Raw genomic sequence first — 18106 nt, 5'->3', positions numbered from 1 at the left:
ATAGTTCATTCGATTCTTACATGTCATCCCTGTGAGACAGGCAGGTCCCACACTATCAATACCATTTTACAGATGAGAAAACTGAGACACAGAGAGGTTAAGGGACTTTCCCAAGTCTGCCAGTTCTTTAGTAATAGAGCAGGAAGCAGGTCTCTGGCCTCCCAATACAGAAACTCCTGTCTCCATCCCCTTTCCCTTGCCTCTGAAAGAGCCAAATCCCAGCCACTAGCAACCAACCTTCTATTGCTAGAGCATGTTGCAGGGAGAGGGCAGCTAGCCAGGTGTTCTACAGCCCTTTCACACTTCTCATCTGTGAAAATGATGGGCAAAGAGCAGCTCTGGTGCCACAGAGTAATCTGGCCAGTCCCCGGCCACTGCCTAGAGCCTCAACAGACAGGTAGGGTGCGCAGGGGGAATCTTCCCAGAAGCGACCACACTCTCCCTTTCCTGCCTCTTGCTCTCCCACCCAGGGTTCCCTGTGCTCACACTTCAGTCTGTGAGCGTGCTGCGCAAGTACCTCTCCCTCCTGGACCTGCCCTTTTCTCTGCTTGGTACCTGCGACGTCCTCTTCGTGCTCACCAGCAAAGAAGTAACAAGGGCCAAGGTGAGGACTGTAAATTCCTGGACAACCCAACTCCATGTCTGTGCCCCAGGCCTCCTAGCTCCTCAGAGCCCCAGCACTGCAGAGACCCTAACCAAAGACCATCCACAGCAGTTCAGTGTCTGTCCTCAAGTGTTAGCAGTAATAGATTTTCTTGAACTTCTACTTTTTTTTCTGATTTTAAAAATAATACATGACTTAAAAAGTAAATAATAATATTTATTATTATTAAAAGTAAATAATAATATTTACTTTTTAAGTAAGTAATAATCTATTAGGTATAATAGATTTTCAAGAACTTCTACTTTTTTTTCTGATTTTAAAAATAATACACGACTTAAAAAGTAAACAATAATACGTGCTCATTGCAGAAAATTGGAAATACATAAAAGCATCAAAATTAAAATAATTAATAAAATTACCTGCGATCCCACCTCTCAGAGGTAATCACTGTTAACATGTTGGCTTATATTCTCTATAAAGAGTATGATATAAATATATATACATATACTTATATATATTCTTATATTTTTAATGGGATTACAATGTAACAACATATGTCCACTTTCTCTTGTGTCATTAAGTATTTAAATTGTAATGGCTGCCTATATTCCATTGTGTGGAGTACATAAGATATGTCACAAATCTCTTATTATTGGGCATTTCAGTTTACCAGTTTTTCATTATTATACATGGAGCCATGCTCTCAGTTCGAGTCTAAGACCAGGATCCTCTGTAAAAAGCCAATGGGACAAATCAGTTTGCCTGTTGAGGAAGAACCAGGCCCAGTGAGGCCCTTGTGGTAAAAACTCTTATGTTGTTTGGGCAGGTGATTCTAAGAACCATCGAATTAGGGAGAGGTCAGGTTGAAGAAAATCACTCCAGTTTGTCTCCAGATGCACCCCCGCATTGATGTAAATCCACCAGGAAGAGAAGGCTAGCAATGAGTAAATCTGAGAGAACTCAATAAGTTTGGAGGTTTTTGGTGGGGTGGAGGGGGTCTTAGCTTTGTTTTCTAAATTGTCTGTAATAAACATTTATTTACTAAGAGGCACTTTTGCTAGATGCTGAGAATGCAGCATTGAGCAGAAACATTAATTCTTATTTCTCTGATAGTTCATTTCTGTTCTTTATTATTTCTGTCCTTCAATTTTATTCATGTTTTACTCTGCTCTTCAAATTTTCTTGGACTTGAAAGGTTAGTTCAATGTTAATAAATTAATACTATAATATTAAACAAGAAACACATATAAAACAAGGTTATGTATTGATCTGTTGGTGAAAATATTGCATCCAGAAGCTCACAAGAACCTAAACCTTAATTTCCCCTAGGAACAATGGTGCAGTGTTGACTAATTCAAGTGTTTGCAGTAACTTTATCGAACATAACGACCATGAATAATGAGAACTATATATATGATTATCTGATATATATTATCATATATACGATTATGATTATAAGAATATGTAGGTAATCCTTTTACTGTTGATTTATAATTTAATTGCTTCGTAGTCAGTAAATGTGCCTTGGGTAATACTAATTTTTAAAGATTGAGATTTCCTTAGTGAATGACCTAGTTTATGATCAATTTTTGTAAATGTTAATGTTTATCTAAAAAGAATGTATGTTCTCTATTTGTTGCAGTTCAGATTCTAGATATAACTAGTAGATCAAGCTTAGTACTTATGTTGGTCACAACTTTTGTATTCTAACTACTCTTTTTACATTTTGATCTATTACCTTCTGATACAAGTATACTAAGGTCTCCCACATTGGATTTGTACATTTGTCTTTGTTTTTACTTTGTGTTCAGGTGCGCAAAGATCAAGGTTGTTAAATCTTCTTAGCAGAATATTCCTTTTATTATCTAATAATATCTTTATTAGTGATTCTGCCTTAAATTCTGTTTTTAATATCAAATTGCTACAAAAGCTTTCTTTGGGCTAGTATCTACATTTTGTTAATGCCTTTATTTTCCACCTTGTGTTGTCATTTTTAGATGTTTTCTGTAAGCCACATATAGTTGAATTTTTTTTTCTTAATCCCACTATGAAATACCTTATAGTGGGCATATTTGGCCCATTTTTATTTGTAATTATTGATATTTTTGGACTTATTTCTACTATCTTGTATTTTCTGTTTAATATCCCCACCACCACCACCTGCCCTTTTCCTGTGTTCTGTTGGATTGGTCAAGTTTTCCACAGTCCCACTCTTCTCTTCCTCTCTCAGCTGTTATAAAAATTTTAATATCATTCATAGCTATAAAGTTCAAAGCATTTGGCAAAGAATGTCCTCCCTGCCACAGAAATTTAGCATGTTTTACATACTGATACATACTTGATTCCTGGCCCTCTGTTGTTTCTCATATCACACACATTCCCTCCGAGTTCTTTTCTTTTCTCTGATATGTTTGCTTTAGCAATTTTTTAGCAAGGGTCTAAGGAAGGCAAATTCTATTAGCCTTTAAATGTTTGCATGTCCTATCTTTTGAATGAGTTTGGCTGGAAATAAGTTTTTGTGTGTAACTTTCCCTAAGCATGTCTGAAGATGTAACTCCCATCTAAAGATGTAATTACTATAATTTGTGATAGCCTTATGTTTTGGTAGCATCTATGCTGATGAGGAGCCCGCTATCTATATAATCTTATTCATGTGTAGTTAATCTCATTTATGTTAGCTTTTAAGATTCTCTATGTATTTCTGGGTTCTGCAATCTTGTTATGTCTGGGTAGCTTTGTTTGTATTATTCTGCTCACTACTCTCCAACTGAGGGTCCTTCCTTGTCTTTTAGCTATTCTGAAAAATCCTTACCTATTATTTCTTCAAATATCACTTGTGTGAAGTTCTCTATATTCTTTTCCTGGACTCCTATGAAATATATCTTGGGGCCTCTTAATCTATGCTTTGTGTCTCTTTAATTATTCTCTCGAATTATTTCTGTATTTCATATTTTGTTTTCATTTCTGAAATTTCCAATTTTTCACTTTATGTCCACTTATTCTTTCACTTCTGGTTTTTTATTTCATAATTTCTTATTTTTGGAAGTTGTTATTCCTCTATTTAGATCTTCGAATGTCCTTCATGCCATTATTTTAGTCTTTGACAAGCTATTCTAGAAAACTGTTTTCATCTAGATATAGTCAAAGTCTGATTGCTGATAATATTACCTTGCTTTCTTTGTATTAAATTCCTTCATGTCTTCAGGAACTCTGATTTGCAAACTAGGGGGAAGGTATTTTTGTTGTTGGATTTGGGAGTTTTATCTCCCTCTTCCTCTGTGCTCTCCCTATCTAGAGTTTGCAGGTGCTTGAAGGCCATAACAGGCCCCTCTAATGGCAGTTCTAGGCACAGAGCCAGCAAGTAACTTGGTTCATTGCTGATCACAAGGCATTCAGCTTGCTGGGAGCTGCATGATTGGCAACACTTACCCATTCTCTTTTCACAGATGAGGGAGCACTGTTCCTGGCTCCAAGCAGTATGGTTGGGTTCCCTGTCCCTTCAGTGAGTCCCTTTCAGAAGCAGAATTACCAGCCACCACAATGCTCCTGGGCCATGAGCCATCCAGCCCTCTACTTTAGCCACTCACATCTGTGTTTGTGTTCTTTACATTCATGGTGCTTTTGGTCTTAGTTTTGACCCATCCTTGTCTTTTTTATATTCTCTGCATTTTTCTCTATTATTGCTCTGTTTTTGGAACGGGAAGTATGAAATGAATGCCTCATCTTAACCAGGTCAGAACACTTGAATTATGTTGAGAACAATAAAAAAGTAAATAGAATTACCATATGATCCAGCATTCCCACTTCTGGATATCCAAAGAAATCTAAAGCAGTGTCTTAAAGAGTTATTTACATACTCACATTCATCACAGCATTATTCACAACAGCCAAGTAGTAGAAGCAACCCAAATATCCATGACAAGGGAGTGGATAAAGAAAGTGTGTGTGTGTGTGTGTGATTTAGCTTAAAAAAAAAAGGAAATCTTGTCACATGCTACATGTATGAACTTTGAAGACATTATACTGAGTGAAATAAGCCAGTCATAAAAAGACAAATACTGTGTGACTTTACTTATATAAGATATCTATAACAGTCAAAATCATGGAAACAGAAGGTAGAGTGGTAGTTGCCAGGGGCTGGGGGAGGAAATGGGGGTTGTTCGATAAGTATAGAATTTTATTTGAAAAAGTTCTAGAGATCTGTCATACAGCCCTGTGAATCATTAAGGCTACTGAACTGTACACTTAAAAATGACTAAGATGGTAAATCTTATATTGTGTTTTTTTCCTACAATTAAAAATACCATTTTGGTAGCAAAGTGGAAAAGACCAAATGATAGAAGATATTGTTGGAGCATTAAATGAAATAAGTGTGTAAACTGGTATAACATTTCTAGGAAGTAACAGTAATAAACATCAGAAATCTTCTCAGAAATTGTACTTTTGACATTCTTGATACATTAAGTGAAAACAAACAGATTACAGAGCAATATATATAGTGTGATACATTTTTACATGAAAAAAGTCAAAGAACATGCAAAAATATTAATATTGATTACCTCTGGATGGTGGGATTTTAGGTGAGTTTTTTCTTTTAATTTTTAAAATTTTATAAAATGATCATGTATTACTTATATAGTTCAATAAATTTATATTTACTCTGACCTACTCATTTTTATCTCTAGAATTATATCCTAAAGAAACGAACAAAGGTGTATCCAGAGATTTATGTGCAAGCATGTTCATTACTGTAATTTGTAATAGCCAAAAAAGGAACTAATATTCAGCAGGTGAATGACACAGTATTGTACACCAGTAAAATCATAGTTTTAAAGGCATGTAATGAAAATGTTTCTCAAGTGGGGAGAGGGAGGAGTAGAAACAATTTTGATATTTTGTAATATTCTCAGAAAATCTGAACAAAAAGGAATAGAAAAATAGAGTTTGTAAAAAATCAAATTGGCAATAAATATATAACTCCTGTAAGTGCCCATCTTATTGAATGGGTACTAAAAAGTGATTGAAAGATTAGATCTAAAGACATTGGCCACTTGGGCAGCATGATGTGGGAAGCTTATAACTTGATAACTGTTACAAGTAGACAAATCAAGTGTCTCTGTACTACAAAGTTCATCCATTCTCTTAAGGTTTTTTTAAAATGAACGTTTTTACTATGGTCTTCAAAATTTTAACACTATTCTGTGAGTTCATTATCTGTTTCTACATATAATTTCTTATTTTAAAAATTTAGTCATATTTCCTTTTGAAACAGTCTGCATATTATTTTGCCTGAATATATCCTGTGGTGATAGTTCCCTTTATCATTGAAAGTTTGTGATTATCACAGGTGTACTTACATCTTTAAAGCCATGTATGTTGTGACAGTAAATATAAAATGAGTTCTTTAGATGAAAGTTTACAGTGATATTAACTTAGGCAAGTTAATTTTGTTAGAGAAAAAAAAGCAAGAACCATTTATATATGTTTATATATAGTTAAATCAGTTGCTATGATCTAGTCTGTTTAAAAACTGTTTAAAAGCACCAGATCTGAACAAGAAAATAAACATTTCCTCCAGTAGGTGGCAAAGAGAATCCATACCTATGTGTACCATCCTTTTTCCTTCTTCTAATTATGATTGTACCTTCCCAGACTAGCCAATTCAGAGGAGTCTGAGAATAATCTAGCTTGCTTCCCATAAAACATCCCTGTATGTGTTATGTGTGTGAGGTAGTAGAGCAAAGTGATTAAGAATGTAAGCTCCAGGGGGTGGCTCCATAGTGTAGTGGTTAGTACGTCTGCTTCACACGCAGAAGGTCCTGGGTTCACGCCCCAGGTGGAGGCACAGACTGGCCCCGGTGCACTGGGTGAGCCAGACCCCGGGTGTGTGCCACAAGCGTGTAGGAGGAGATGCCCCGCCTTCAGAGATCCAGTCCTTAAGGGGAAATGGCAACATCCATAGGTCAGGGGTAGAAGGGGAAGGGGGATGGGAATTAAAGGAGGGTGGAGAATGTCGGCTCCAGAGTCAATCAGATGGCTCTGAATTCAAATGTCAGCTCTACTACCTACTAGCTATTTGAGATTGATGAGTTTCCTCATCTGTTTTTTTTTAAGCAGTTAATAATAATAGTACTTAACTCACAGGGTTTTTTAAATTGAGATAATGTGTGGAGACTGCTCTAACTGGCATTAGCATCATCTGCTGTTATCACAGGGGAAGAAGTAGAGATGGGAGAAGGGAGGTAGTGATTTGGAAGCTAATCCAGAGAGGTTTGCAGGTTATAGGAAGAAGCCAGACAAGACAACAGCATGAGGTGTGTTATTGGGAGGAAGACAGAACTGAAGTTACAGAAACTGCCCCAGTGAAAATGTTCCATAACTAGTCTTTGATTCTTCCAGAGAGCCATGTCCTGCCACCGCAGCCAGCTTCTCTGGTTCCGCCAGCTCTATGTGTTCTTCTCCCGGTACATGAGAATCAACTCTCTGCACTTCCTCTGAAGCCTGGAAGCCTTTTCTGATCCAAGGAACAAAGAGAAGAAACACCAGGAAGCCCAGGGACCTGGTCTGGAGCTGGCTTTTCTCCCTGAGCCAAAAGAGATCCCAACCTAAGGTGGCCTCCAAGAACTCTGCTCATCAGTACTGGTCAGACCCTAATAAAAGGGAGGCCCTATAGGCCAATGAGCTGTCTAAACTTCAGCTTCTTCCTGTGGGGGAAAAAAAGCACAACAACCAAAAACAATTAACCCAAAGACAATAATAGCTACCCTGCTAGCTTCTCAAGTTCTTAAAAATAATGTACATAATGGCACAATGTATGTCTAACACCTACCACAGAATCTATTATTGTAAATAAATGTAAAAGTGCTCTAAAATCACTTCACAGCTGCAATGATTGTAGTATTCGTTTCCAAAGCAGGTTCACCAAACACATACACAAGAACAGTCTATGTTGAAAGTTCAACCATAATTCCTTTGATTTATCTCTGGTTTACGTATCAGATTTGATTATAGGGAAAACTTGCTCTATTTAGCACCGTAGTCACTGACTGGGGCACCCAAGCTGCGATCACTGTGCTGGGCACTGTTTCACACGGAGACAAATACGATTTGGATTCTACGCTCAATGAGCTTCCACTCAAATATCGCAGTTCTCAGTCTTTTGGGGAAAGCAGGAAATAAAGAAATCTGACTTTTTTTAAAAAAAACACTCTAGAACTTGATGTCTTAAAATTGTGCTGTAAACAAAAGCACTCAGGTCTATCTTAAAAGCTTCTCAGAGTCCAGCTAATGGTCCAGTCAAGTGGCCTGAGGTAGGGAAGCTCAGTGGTGAAGTACACAGGCCCCGAAGACTGGTAACCCTGGGTATGAGGCCAGAATTACCAGCAAAGTAACCGCGAGCGAGGTGCTTAACATCTCTCTGCTGCCATTCTCTCATCTGCAAAACGGGGGACAATCATGTACCAGCCTCAGGAGAGATGATGCCTGAAGGTACACAGTATAGACTTGACACACAGTAAATGCGCAGGAAAGAGTAGCTGCAGGTATTCTGAGATCTAAAGAATAAGTAGGCATTAAACAGAGGGACTAGAATAAACCGAAAGCCTGACACAGAAAAGACCTTGCATTGTTCCTGAGTATTCCCTGTGTGGGTCAGATGAAGTTCTGAACTGCTGTCTCCATAGCCACAGGTTAGAGAAACCTGCTGGTTAGAGCTCACCACCCATACTTGCTCTACTTTGCTGAGGGTCACCAATATTTTGAATGCCTCCTGTGGGCCAGATGAGACTGTTAGGCTAGTAGGCCCTAAAGCTGGGATCAAAAATGCAAATCTCACTGTTATCTGTCTACTAAAAATTTGTCAATAGCTCCTAATAGCCTTCATATGAAAGCATGAAAAGAAATAAGCCACTGACACTGGTTAGAATGTGGTGGACCAGACTGACTCCTATCCTGCTGCTAGGAAGACAGACACTGAAGCCTTTCTGCACAGCAGTTCTCAATAAGAGCTTTTAGAATACACATACTCTGTGACCTAAGGAAATATTTTAAAAATCAAAATTGTATATACAAAGATCATCACAGTATTACTTAAAATAGCAAAATTAGAAAAATCCAGTGAGTCAAGCATATTTACTAACAAGGAAAAATCTTCTCATGGTACATTGAATCTTAAAAAGGTTAGGGATGGTACAATCTAACTTATTTAATAAAACATAAATATATACACGTAACAAAAGTCTGTAAATAAATATATATATTGAAGGATATATATCCATAAAGTCATCTTTCTATGATGAACATTTATAATTTTAAAGGATTTTTCATTGCTTATGAATAGTTTTGATGTGAGAAAATACTTTTGATATAATGTGAAGTTAAAAATTGTATAGCCAGTATAATTTCAGTTATGTAAAGAAATGATTCATTAAAAACTAGCCATTTATTTACTGCTGGTAGACATGTAAATGCTAGAACTTTTGTGGAGGACAGCTTGGCAATTTCTAATAGAGTTAAATACCCTTTGATCCAGCATTTCTACTTCCAGTAATTTACACTATAGATTTACTCAAATGCCAAAAGAGGTATGTAAGGGATAGACATTGAAACACTGTTTATAATAGTAAAATACTGAACCAGTCCAAATGTTCATCAATTTAGGATTGGTTAAATAAATTGTGGATAGAACAGTAAAATACCATAAAACTATTTAAAAATAAGGCAATACATTGATATGGAAAGATCCCTAAAGTATATTATTAAGTGAAAAAAGCCAGATGCAGTGGGTAGTGAATGCAACCATTTGTGAGGGGAAAAAATATACATCTACACATACAAACGTGTGGACAGATAGGATACCTCTGGTAATAGTCCTTTGTCTCTGAAAAGGAGAATTAAGTGGGAGCAGGGAAATGGATACCTTTTGTCCTTTTTGAATTTTATAACCAGTGCATGTAGTACCTATTCAAAAATTTTTAAATCTTAGAGGTTAGAAAGATGTGTAGGATTATCACTAGTAGTTGCTTCTGTGTGGTGGGATTTAAGACTTTCTGCTTTTGTTTCACTGTACATGGTGACTTTTTTTTTTTAGTAAATTAATAGCCTAGATGAAAAATGAAAATAAACATTTATATTTACTGAATGCCTGGTGCTTGATTTGCACGAAACTGCAGGCTCTACTCCCGAGTTCCCAACGGGAACAGAACTAGGTTCTCCTTGGTGCCAGAAGAGAGCAAGAGACAGCAGCATAGGAGGGAAAGATGCCCCTCAAGGCCTGGCAGGACTGCCACTGTGCTCAAGTTAGGGAAAGGTATCCTCCTTGTGGAATGCAGCCCTGGGGGTACTTGTTTTGGCAAGAAAGCCTCTTTGTGCAAATTATCAGAAGGCAGCCCCCACTCTAAGCAGACACACTCCCTCACCAGAGCAAGACAGCCTGCTGGGAAGAGAAGCACAGATTATCCTCTCTAGCCCTCTTAGCCATGCCCTTGTGTAGTTAACAACTTGCAAAACCGTGCCACAGCCCTGAAGCCTGAAGCAAAGATCAAAAAGTAATAAAAATTACACTTTAGATGGGACCTGTATTCAGGTAATCTGTAGTCTTAAATATATTTGTTTAAAAGATTGAAAATAAACTACAAGATTCAATTTGAGAAAATAATACAAACCAAGAAAAAGTAGGAAGAATTCAATACAAATTAAAGATAAAAATAAATGAAAAAAAAATAGTTGAAAGGATAAGTTTTCTTTGAAAAATCAAATAAGCCAACTTGCTATTAGACAATAGCAAGTCTAATTCAGAAAGAAAAAACAAGTGTCGTTACTGGGAATGCAATAGATTTACAGCCACAAAAAATAAAAAGACTGAAAAAATGAGATGATGTGCAAGTCCATGGCAACAAAATTTAAAATATAAAGGAAATGGATGACTTCCTAGTAAATTTTGGACTACCACAAAACCCTATCATAATGTATAAATAGGGTCCAAACATTTCAATCTCATAAAATACAGGGCTGCATTATTGCAAGATTCATGAAAACCCGTATTTTTAAATCTTCCCATGACTTGGCATCAAGCAGGCACATCCAGGACCTGAAGGTGGTGCTGCTCCATCAGCTGTTCTACTTTCTTGGCAGAACCTAGGAGGGAGGGAGGGAAGCCTATGCACCAAGATGTTCAATACCAACTGCAGGTGGGGTAGGAAAAAAGGGCAATGAGCCAGGCTCTATGGGGGTTGGACCCTAGGACAGACTGATGTTATGGTGGCTCTCTCCTAGCACTAGAAAGCTTCACATTGCTCCTTTTGTTGAGCTCACAAAGTGAAAAAGGCTCTAAAACTGAACAAGTCCCAAGTAGGTGGTCAATTCCAAATCTTCCATCCCCACACCCCAGCACTAGCCTTGGCCTGCACACGTTTGAGAATGGGGATTAGACAGGGAACCAGTACTCAAGGACAACTGGATTAATCCAATGGCAAGACATCTTACTAATGGGATTTTACATGACTAAAATTTAAAAAGTGAAAGAGAACAGACTCAATAAATAACATCAGAACATATTAGAAAGGGAATTATAATAGATTTTTTAAAGTTTCCTAGTCTAGATGGTTTTACAGCTATCTAAAGGTAATTCCAAAGTTATTTAGAGCATTAAAAAGTACTCCCACTCATAGACATAATAACAAAACATGCTCTGCGAACATGGCACTACGAGTGGCTCAGAGTGTGCAGGGCCACAGCCTGCAGCCTGCATTCTGTCTTGGGGCCTGTCCCTCCCTGCCCGCCACGGCCCTGGGGCCTAAGGGCCTGAGGGTGGGTGCCAACCAGTAGCTGCACTGGCCCTGTCTGCTCTCGTGGGTAAATTCACAGATAAACATGGATAACAACAGAAAATGGTACTGAAGCAGTGGAAATCAGCAATTTTGCACAAGAAGCTTTGGGAGATGTTTACTGTAGTTTGCCTGAAATTGGGACAAAATTTTAAAAAAAGAAATTGGCACAAAATTGAACAAACAAGATGAGTTTGGTGCTTTTTAGAAAGTATGAAAGCTGCTAGTGAACCTTATTCTCCTCTATAAGGAGAAGTAACTGAAATAAATGAAGCTCTTGCAGAAAATCCAGGCCTTGTCAACAAATCTTGTTATGAAGATTGGTTGATCAAGATGACACTGAGTAACCCTTCAGAACTAGATAAACTAAAATGAGTGAGGAAGCAAATGAGAAATACATAAACTCTATTGAGGAGTGAAAATGGAACCTCCCTAAATATAGTAGTGATGCGGGAGAACTCAACTTTTGGACTCCGAGGACCCCGACTTGGGGCTCGAGTGACCAGGTTCTTGTCTTATGCCTTGAGAAAGAATTCAGGGACACAACAAACAGCAAGCTTGAAAGCGAAAGTTTTATTAAAGTGAAAGTACACTTAAAGAGAGAAGTTTGAGCAGCTCAAAGGGAAAATGTGCCTCAACTGTCTGAATTGCCAGCTTTTATTTTCTTAGGGATGGAGGTGTCCCAAGTCTATCCATCCTGCCTCCCAGACTTGGCTTTTCTCCTCCCTGGAGGGGAGGAGGCAGCCCAAGGCCATCTGTCTGTCTCCTGGCCTTGGCTTGTTTCTCATGCTGGAGTCTCACACTTAAAATCAAAACAGGGAGAGGGCTGAATAAGGGACAAGGGAGAGATTCCAGAGCTGTATCCTGGGGGTGGGGGTGGGTGGTAGACTTCCCTAGGCTAACTATCCTCCTGCCTCAGTAGTATGAAACAAACAAAAAACATGCTATAACATGAAAAATAAAACTACTGATGATGTTATTTCTAAACAGAGATGCAAAAATATAAAAAGATATATTAGCAAATTGAATCCAGCGGTACATCAAAAGAAATATTACTTCATGACCAAGTAAGACATTATTCCAGGAATGCAAGAACAGTTCTAATTTGGGGAAAACCATAACATAATTCATTACATCAACAAATTAAGAAGAAAAACCATATTCTTTTATTTATAGATGCTGAAAGATAAAATTCAGTCACTATTCCTAATAACAACTTTTAAGAAAAATAGAGAAGAGGGCAATTTAAATATAATAAAGACTGTTTACCAAAGTCTAGCAGTCTAAAACTAAGTGGACAAGGTAGGAAGGCAAATTATCATCATCTTTATTATTCAGGTTGTTCTGAAGGGCGAAGCTAATAAGGAGGACAGAGCAATAAAATAATTGGTTTAAGTATTGGAAAAGACAGCTATATTTAGAAACCCAAGAGATTGTCAATAAAATCTATTAGAATAAATGGAATTTGGTAAGGCAGTCGGATAATAGATATCTTTACAAAAATCAATAGATTTTCTCTAATTGGTAATAATGTGACAGAAATTAAAATGGGCAAAAAAAATCCCATTCTCATCAACATCAAGAACTATAAAACACCATATTTTTTTACAGAAATTGACAAGCTAATCCCAAAATTCATATGAAATTACAAGTGACTCAGAAACCAAAACAATCTTTAAAAAAGAACAAAGATGGAAGACTCAGACATCCCAATTTTAAGATTTTTTTACTGCAAAGACCGATATGTAAGAGCTAAAACTATACAATGCTTAGAAGGAAACAGATGTAAATCATTGTGACTTTGGATTAGGCAACAGTTTCTTAAATGTGACACCAAAAGCACAAGCAACAAAAGAAAAAATAGAAACCTTTGAGCATCAAAGGATATGATAGTGAAATGGAAAAAAATATTTGCAAACCATATGTCCAAAGGTCTAGTACCCAAATATATAAAGAACTCTTACAACTCGACAATAAAGACAACTTAGTTAAAAGATAGGCAGAAGACTTGAATGTACATTTCTCCAAGAAGATACTCAAACAGCCAAAAAGCACAAGAACGTCGATAGTCATTTGAAAAATACAAATTAAGACCACAATGAGATATTACTTCACATCCACTATAATGGCTATGATTAAAACAAACACAGAAAATAACAAGTGTGTGTGACTATATGGAGAAATTAGAAACTTCATACATTACTGGTTGGAATGTAAAATGGTGCAGTGGCTACGGAAAACAGTTTCACAGTTCCTCACTAAATTAGAGATTTACCATATGACCCAGCAAGCAGTTCCACTCCTAGGTATATACCCAAGAGAAGTGAAATATGTTCACATAAGAACTTGTAAATGAGTGTTCGAGTAGAATTATTCATAACAGCTGAAAAGTTGAAACAACCCAAATGTCCATCAACTGATGAAAAAATAAACGAAATATGGCATTTTGTTTATTATTCAGCCTTAAAAAGAAATGAAGTCCTGACATATGCTACAAATGAGGATGAATTTCGAAAACATTATGCTAAATGAAGTAAGCGGGCACGAAAGGTCATATATTGTAGGAATTCATCTAGAGCAGGCGAATCCATAGAGACAGAAAGCAGATTAGTATTTTCAGGGGCAGGGGGCTGGGAAAAAGGAAGTAACTACCAATGAATGTAGGGTTTCTTTCTGTGATAATGAAAATGTTCTGGAATTGATAGTGGTGAAGGTTGGACAACCTTGTAAATATACAAGCATGACTTATTTTACTGTTTCACTTTATTACACTTCGCAAATATTGCAATTTTTTACAAATTGAAGGTAAGACTCTACTGCAGCAAAAAGATTACAACTCACTGAAGGCTGATATGATGGTTGGCATATTTTACCACTAAAGTATTTTCATTATTATTTTAATAATAATAACAATAATATTATACTAGTTTCGGGTGTACATCATAGTAGTTAGACATTTATATAACTTATGAAGTAATCCCCCAGATAAGTCTTGAACCCCCCTGAAACCATATAGTTATTATCCTATTATTGACTATATTCCTTATCCTGCACTTTACATCTCCATTACTATTTTGTAACTGCCAATGTGTACTTCTTAATCCCTTCATCTTTTTCACCCAGTCCCCTAACTGCCCTCTCATTTGCAGACCATCAGTTTGTTCTCTGTATCTATGAGTTTGTTTCTGCTTTATATGGTTTTATAGATTCCACATATAAGTAAAATCATATGGTATTTGTCTTTCTCTGTCTGACTTACTTCATTTAGCAGAATACCCTTTAGGTCCATCCATTTTATCACAAATGGCAAGATTTCATTCTTTCTTATGGCCAAGTAATATTCCATTATATATATGTACCACTCCTTTATCCATTCATCTTTGCTTGAAGCATTTAATCCATTTACATTGAAAGTAATTATTGATAGATATGCAGTTATTGCCATTTTATTGTTTTCTAGTTATTTTTGTAGTTCTCTGTTCTTTTTTTCTTCTCTTGTATGTCAATGAGTTCCTGCAGTGTTATGTTTATATTATTTTCTCTTTATTTCTTATATATCTTTTATAGATTTTTGGTTTGTGGTTACCATGAGCTTCAAATATACCAAGCTATGTTTATAGCAGTCTATTTTATGTTGATGATCACTTAAGTTCGAACACATTCTAAAACCACTAAAATTTTTACTCACCCTCTCCATATTTATGCTTTTGTCATTATTTTTAGTTCCTTTGTGTATTTATGTATGTCCCTTAATTTACTGTTGTAATTACACATGATCTTCCTACTTTTCCATTCTAACTTTTGTATTTTAGTGTTGGTTGATCCACTGCTTTTATTATGTATTTGCCATGGTCAATAAGAATTTTTTTCTTTGAAATATTCTCTTATTATATTTTTTAGTTCATTTTCTTAAAGAAGTCCCTTTAACATTTCTTGTAATACTCGTTTGATGATGAATTCCCTCAGCTTTTTCTTGTCTGGGAAGAACTAAAGTATTTTTAAATTAAAGTATGTACTTTTTTTTTTACATGTTATGCTACTACACATGTAACAGACTAAACATTTGTGTAGCTCGCTTTAATGTGATACTCGCTGCCTTGTGGTGGGTCTTGAACCGAACCTGTAGTATCGCCAAGTTATGTCTATACTAAAAATCACTGAATTCTACATGTTAAAAGGGTGAATTTCATGGCATATGAATTATATCTCAATTCAAAAAAAAAAAATAGCCTGAAAGTAAGAGTCCATTAAAACATTCCAGTTCACTATAAAGTTACATTTATGATAAACGTGGCATTGCTCTCTGAACCTGGTGATATTCTTCTGACATGCTAACCTACTAAATAAAAATCAACTACTAGAGTACAAATATTATTTGTATTTTAACACAGTTTTAGTGCTTACTGCTTTTCCTTTAAATATAGTTTTTTAAAGTTAATTTAAAAAATGTAATGCAGAACCTAAAACAAGACCTGAATAAATGGAGAACTGTACCATGCATGTTCCTTGATAGATTTAATATAGAAATCCTCACAAAGTTAATAAATTGAATACCAAATATATATGTAAGTTCCAATTTATAAATTTACATATTTACATTATATCTATATATGTATATATAAATTCCCATTCTTACAAAATTAATATACAAATTTAATGTAATTGTAGTCAGAATCTCAATGGATTATTATCTTTGGACCTGAATAAATTATTTTAAAAATATATTAGAAAAGGAAATGTCCAAGAACAGCCAAAATATAAATGTTAAAAAGGATAGAGATGTGAGACCCTGTCTTTCTATATATTAAAACATAAAGCTATTGCAATCAAAACAGTAAGATACAGGCACAGAAGTAAACAGATGTTGAACAGAAGAGAAAATCCAGAAACATCCAAATTACCTGAGAACCACTATACAATAAAGATAGAATTTTAATTCAGAGGGGAGCATTTAATAAATGGTTTCAGGACAGTTGGTCAGGCATTTGGAAGAAAACAAAGACTCTGCCTTATACCAAATACAAAAGTACATTCTAGATGAATTATAGATTTACATGTAAAAGTCAAACAATTAAAATATCACTTAAAAAACTTGAGAGTGGGGCAGACCTTATCAAGCCAGGCTGAAAACCCATAAGATGTAAAGGCAGACATTTCACAACAAAAGTTTTATAACAGGTTTTACCAATGTGTCAATATCCCTAATACTATATAAAAAGACAAGAAAACATCCCAAAAGAAAAATGGATTAAGGATGAAAAATGCAAAAAAGAGGAAATCCAAATGGTATGAAAAACTATTCAACTTCAGTAGCAGCCAGGGCATGCAAATGAAAGCAAAAATAAAAATCCATTTTTTGCTTAAGATGGTGATTAAACTCGAGTGGAAGACGTTTTCAGGGGACCTCATAACAGTGAGGAAAATGAAGACTGCAGAAGACATAAAGAGGTATTTTTTCTCTCTCTCTCCTCTCTCTTTACACATAATAAATGTGCAAAGTAAATCACATTGCTAATAGAAGAAACACAATTAAAAGAAAATACCATTGGAGGGAGAATAAAATGGCAAAGATGACAGAGGCTCTGTTCATCCCTCTGGCAACTAAATCAAAGTTGTGACAGAAACAAGAGGCAAACAGCAATGAAAAATCACCTAGAATCTAGATGAACACTCCATACAACTAGGGAGAAATCTAAGAAATCACCCTACAACAGCAGAAGGTAGGACAGAGTGAGGACGCGAGGCCCTGAGCAGCTGAGTGGGACAGAGGCAGAGGTGGCGGCAGCGGCAGCAGTGGCAGCTGCAGACACCTCTTAAAGGGGCCATGCCCACAAGCAGACTTTAGTGGTGACAGACCTGCTCGCTCTGAGCACCAGTGCCAGTTCAGCTACACACAGGGGGCACCAGGGACTTATAGGGAAACGCTAAGTTGTCAGAGTGAGGACCAAGGTGAGACTCACTCTGTACAGAAGTGCCAGCAGTATCCATTGTTCCTCTGTTGAGCCCTCCCCACTCCCAGTGTGCAGACTCAGCACCACCATAGCCGAGATGTCATCAAACTGGATAACAGTGGTCGCTCCACCCAGAGGATTCCCTGAAACCCCGCCTCCCCCAACTCGCCCCACCCAAACCACATTTGAGTCTGGTGCTCCTTGCTGAGCAGCGCCTAGACTCACACTGGAGGCAGCTGGCCTCGGTTTCTGCTGTGGCCTTTTGAGGCAACTATAAGCACAGCATCTGTGGATTGCTTGCTGAATCTTAACAGGTGGCCCCGGAGGGGCATAGGCTTGGGCTAAATTTAGCCTGCAGCTGAACCCCTCTCAGGACTCTGCTACTGGACACCTACTACACAAATCCACACTAATAAGACCGGGAGACTTAGAAGCTTTGCTTAGTACATAGAAACAGACACAGAAACGCAGCCAAAATGGGAAGACAAAGAAGCAGAAACTATATAAGAGAACAGAGATCCAGAAATAGTGGAGTCAAGCAATCTAATAGATGCAAAGTTCAAAACACTGGTTATAAAGATGCTCAGTGAACTTATGGGAAGTGTAGATGAATTTAGTGAGAACTTCAACAAAGAGATAAAAAACATAAAAATGGAAATAGAAATTATAAAAGAGAACCAGTCTGAAATGAAGAACACATTATCTGAGATGAGAAGTATATTAAATGG

The 18106-nt window shown here is 36.7% G+C and overlaps 1 protein-coding gene, 1 non-coding gene and 1 pseudogene across 7 annotated transcripts in view; all 3 read left to right on the top strand.

Annotated features, from left to right (window-relative positions):
* PIGL (phosphatidylinositol glycan anchor biosynthesis class L) overlaps positions 1-18106 on the top strand; it is an 87261-nt gene that overhangs the window by 56044 nt on the left and 13111 nt on the right. For 3 of the 6 annotated variants that reach the window (XM_039847460.1, XM_039847459.1, XM_039847462.1), the window contains exons 6-7: positions 471-604; positions 16793-16875. In XM_039847460.1, the coding sequence (XP_039703394.1) occupies positions 471-604; positions 16793-16875 (217 nt within the window). Of the gene's footprint in view, positions 1-470; positions 605-4050; positions 4107-7003; positions 7480-16792; positions 16876-18106 lie in introns of those variants that run through there. The other 3 variants (XM_039847463.1, XM_039847461.1, XM_039847464.1) reach the window with 3 other exon arrangements.
* Positions 6376-6449, top strand: TRNAV-CAC (transfer RNA valine (anticodon CAC)). The gene has a single exon. It is a non-coding gene; the product is annotated as a tRNA-Val (tRNA).
* On the top strand, positions 7622-14593 carry LOC120589823 (glycine cleavage system H protein, mitochondrial-like; annotated as a pseudogene).

The sequence above is a fragment of the Pteropus medius genome, unplaced genomic scaffold (genome assembly GCF_902729225.1).
Source record: "Pteropus medius unplaced genomic scaffold, Ma_sr-lr_union100, whole genome shotgun sequence".
Lineage (NCBI taxonomy): Eukaryota > Metazoa > Chordata > Mammalia > Chiroptera > Pteropodidae > Pteropus > Pteropus medius.
Note: the sequence above shows the minus strand (reverse complement) of the source record. Positions and strands in the feature narration are given on the sequence as shown.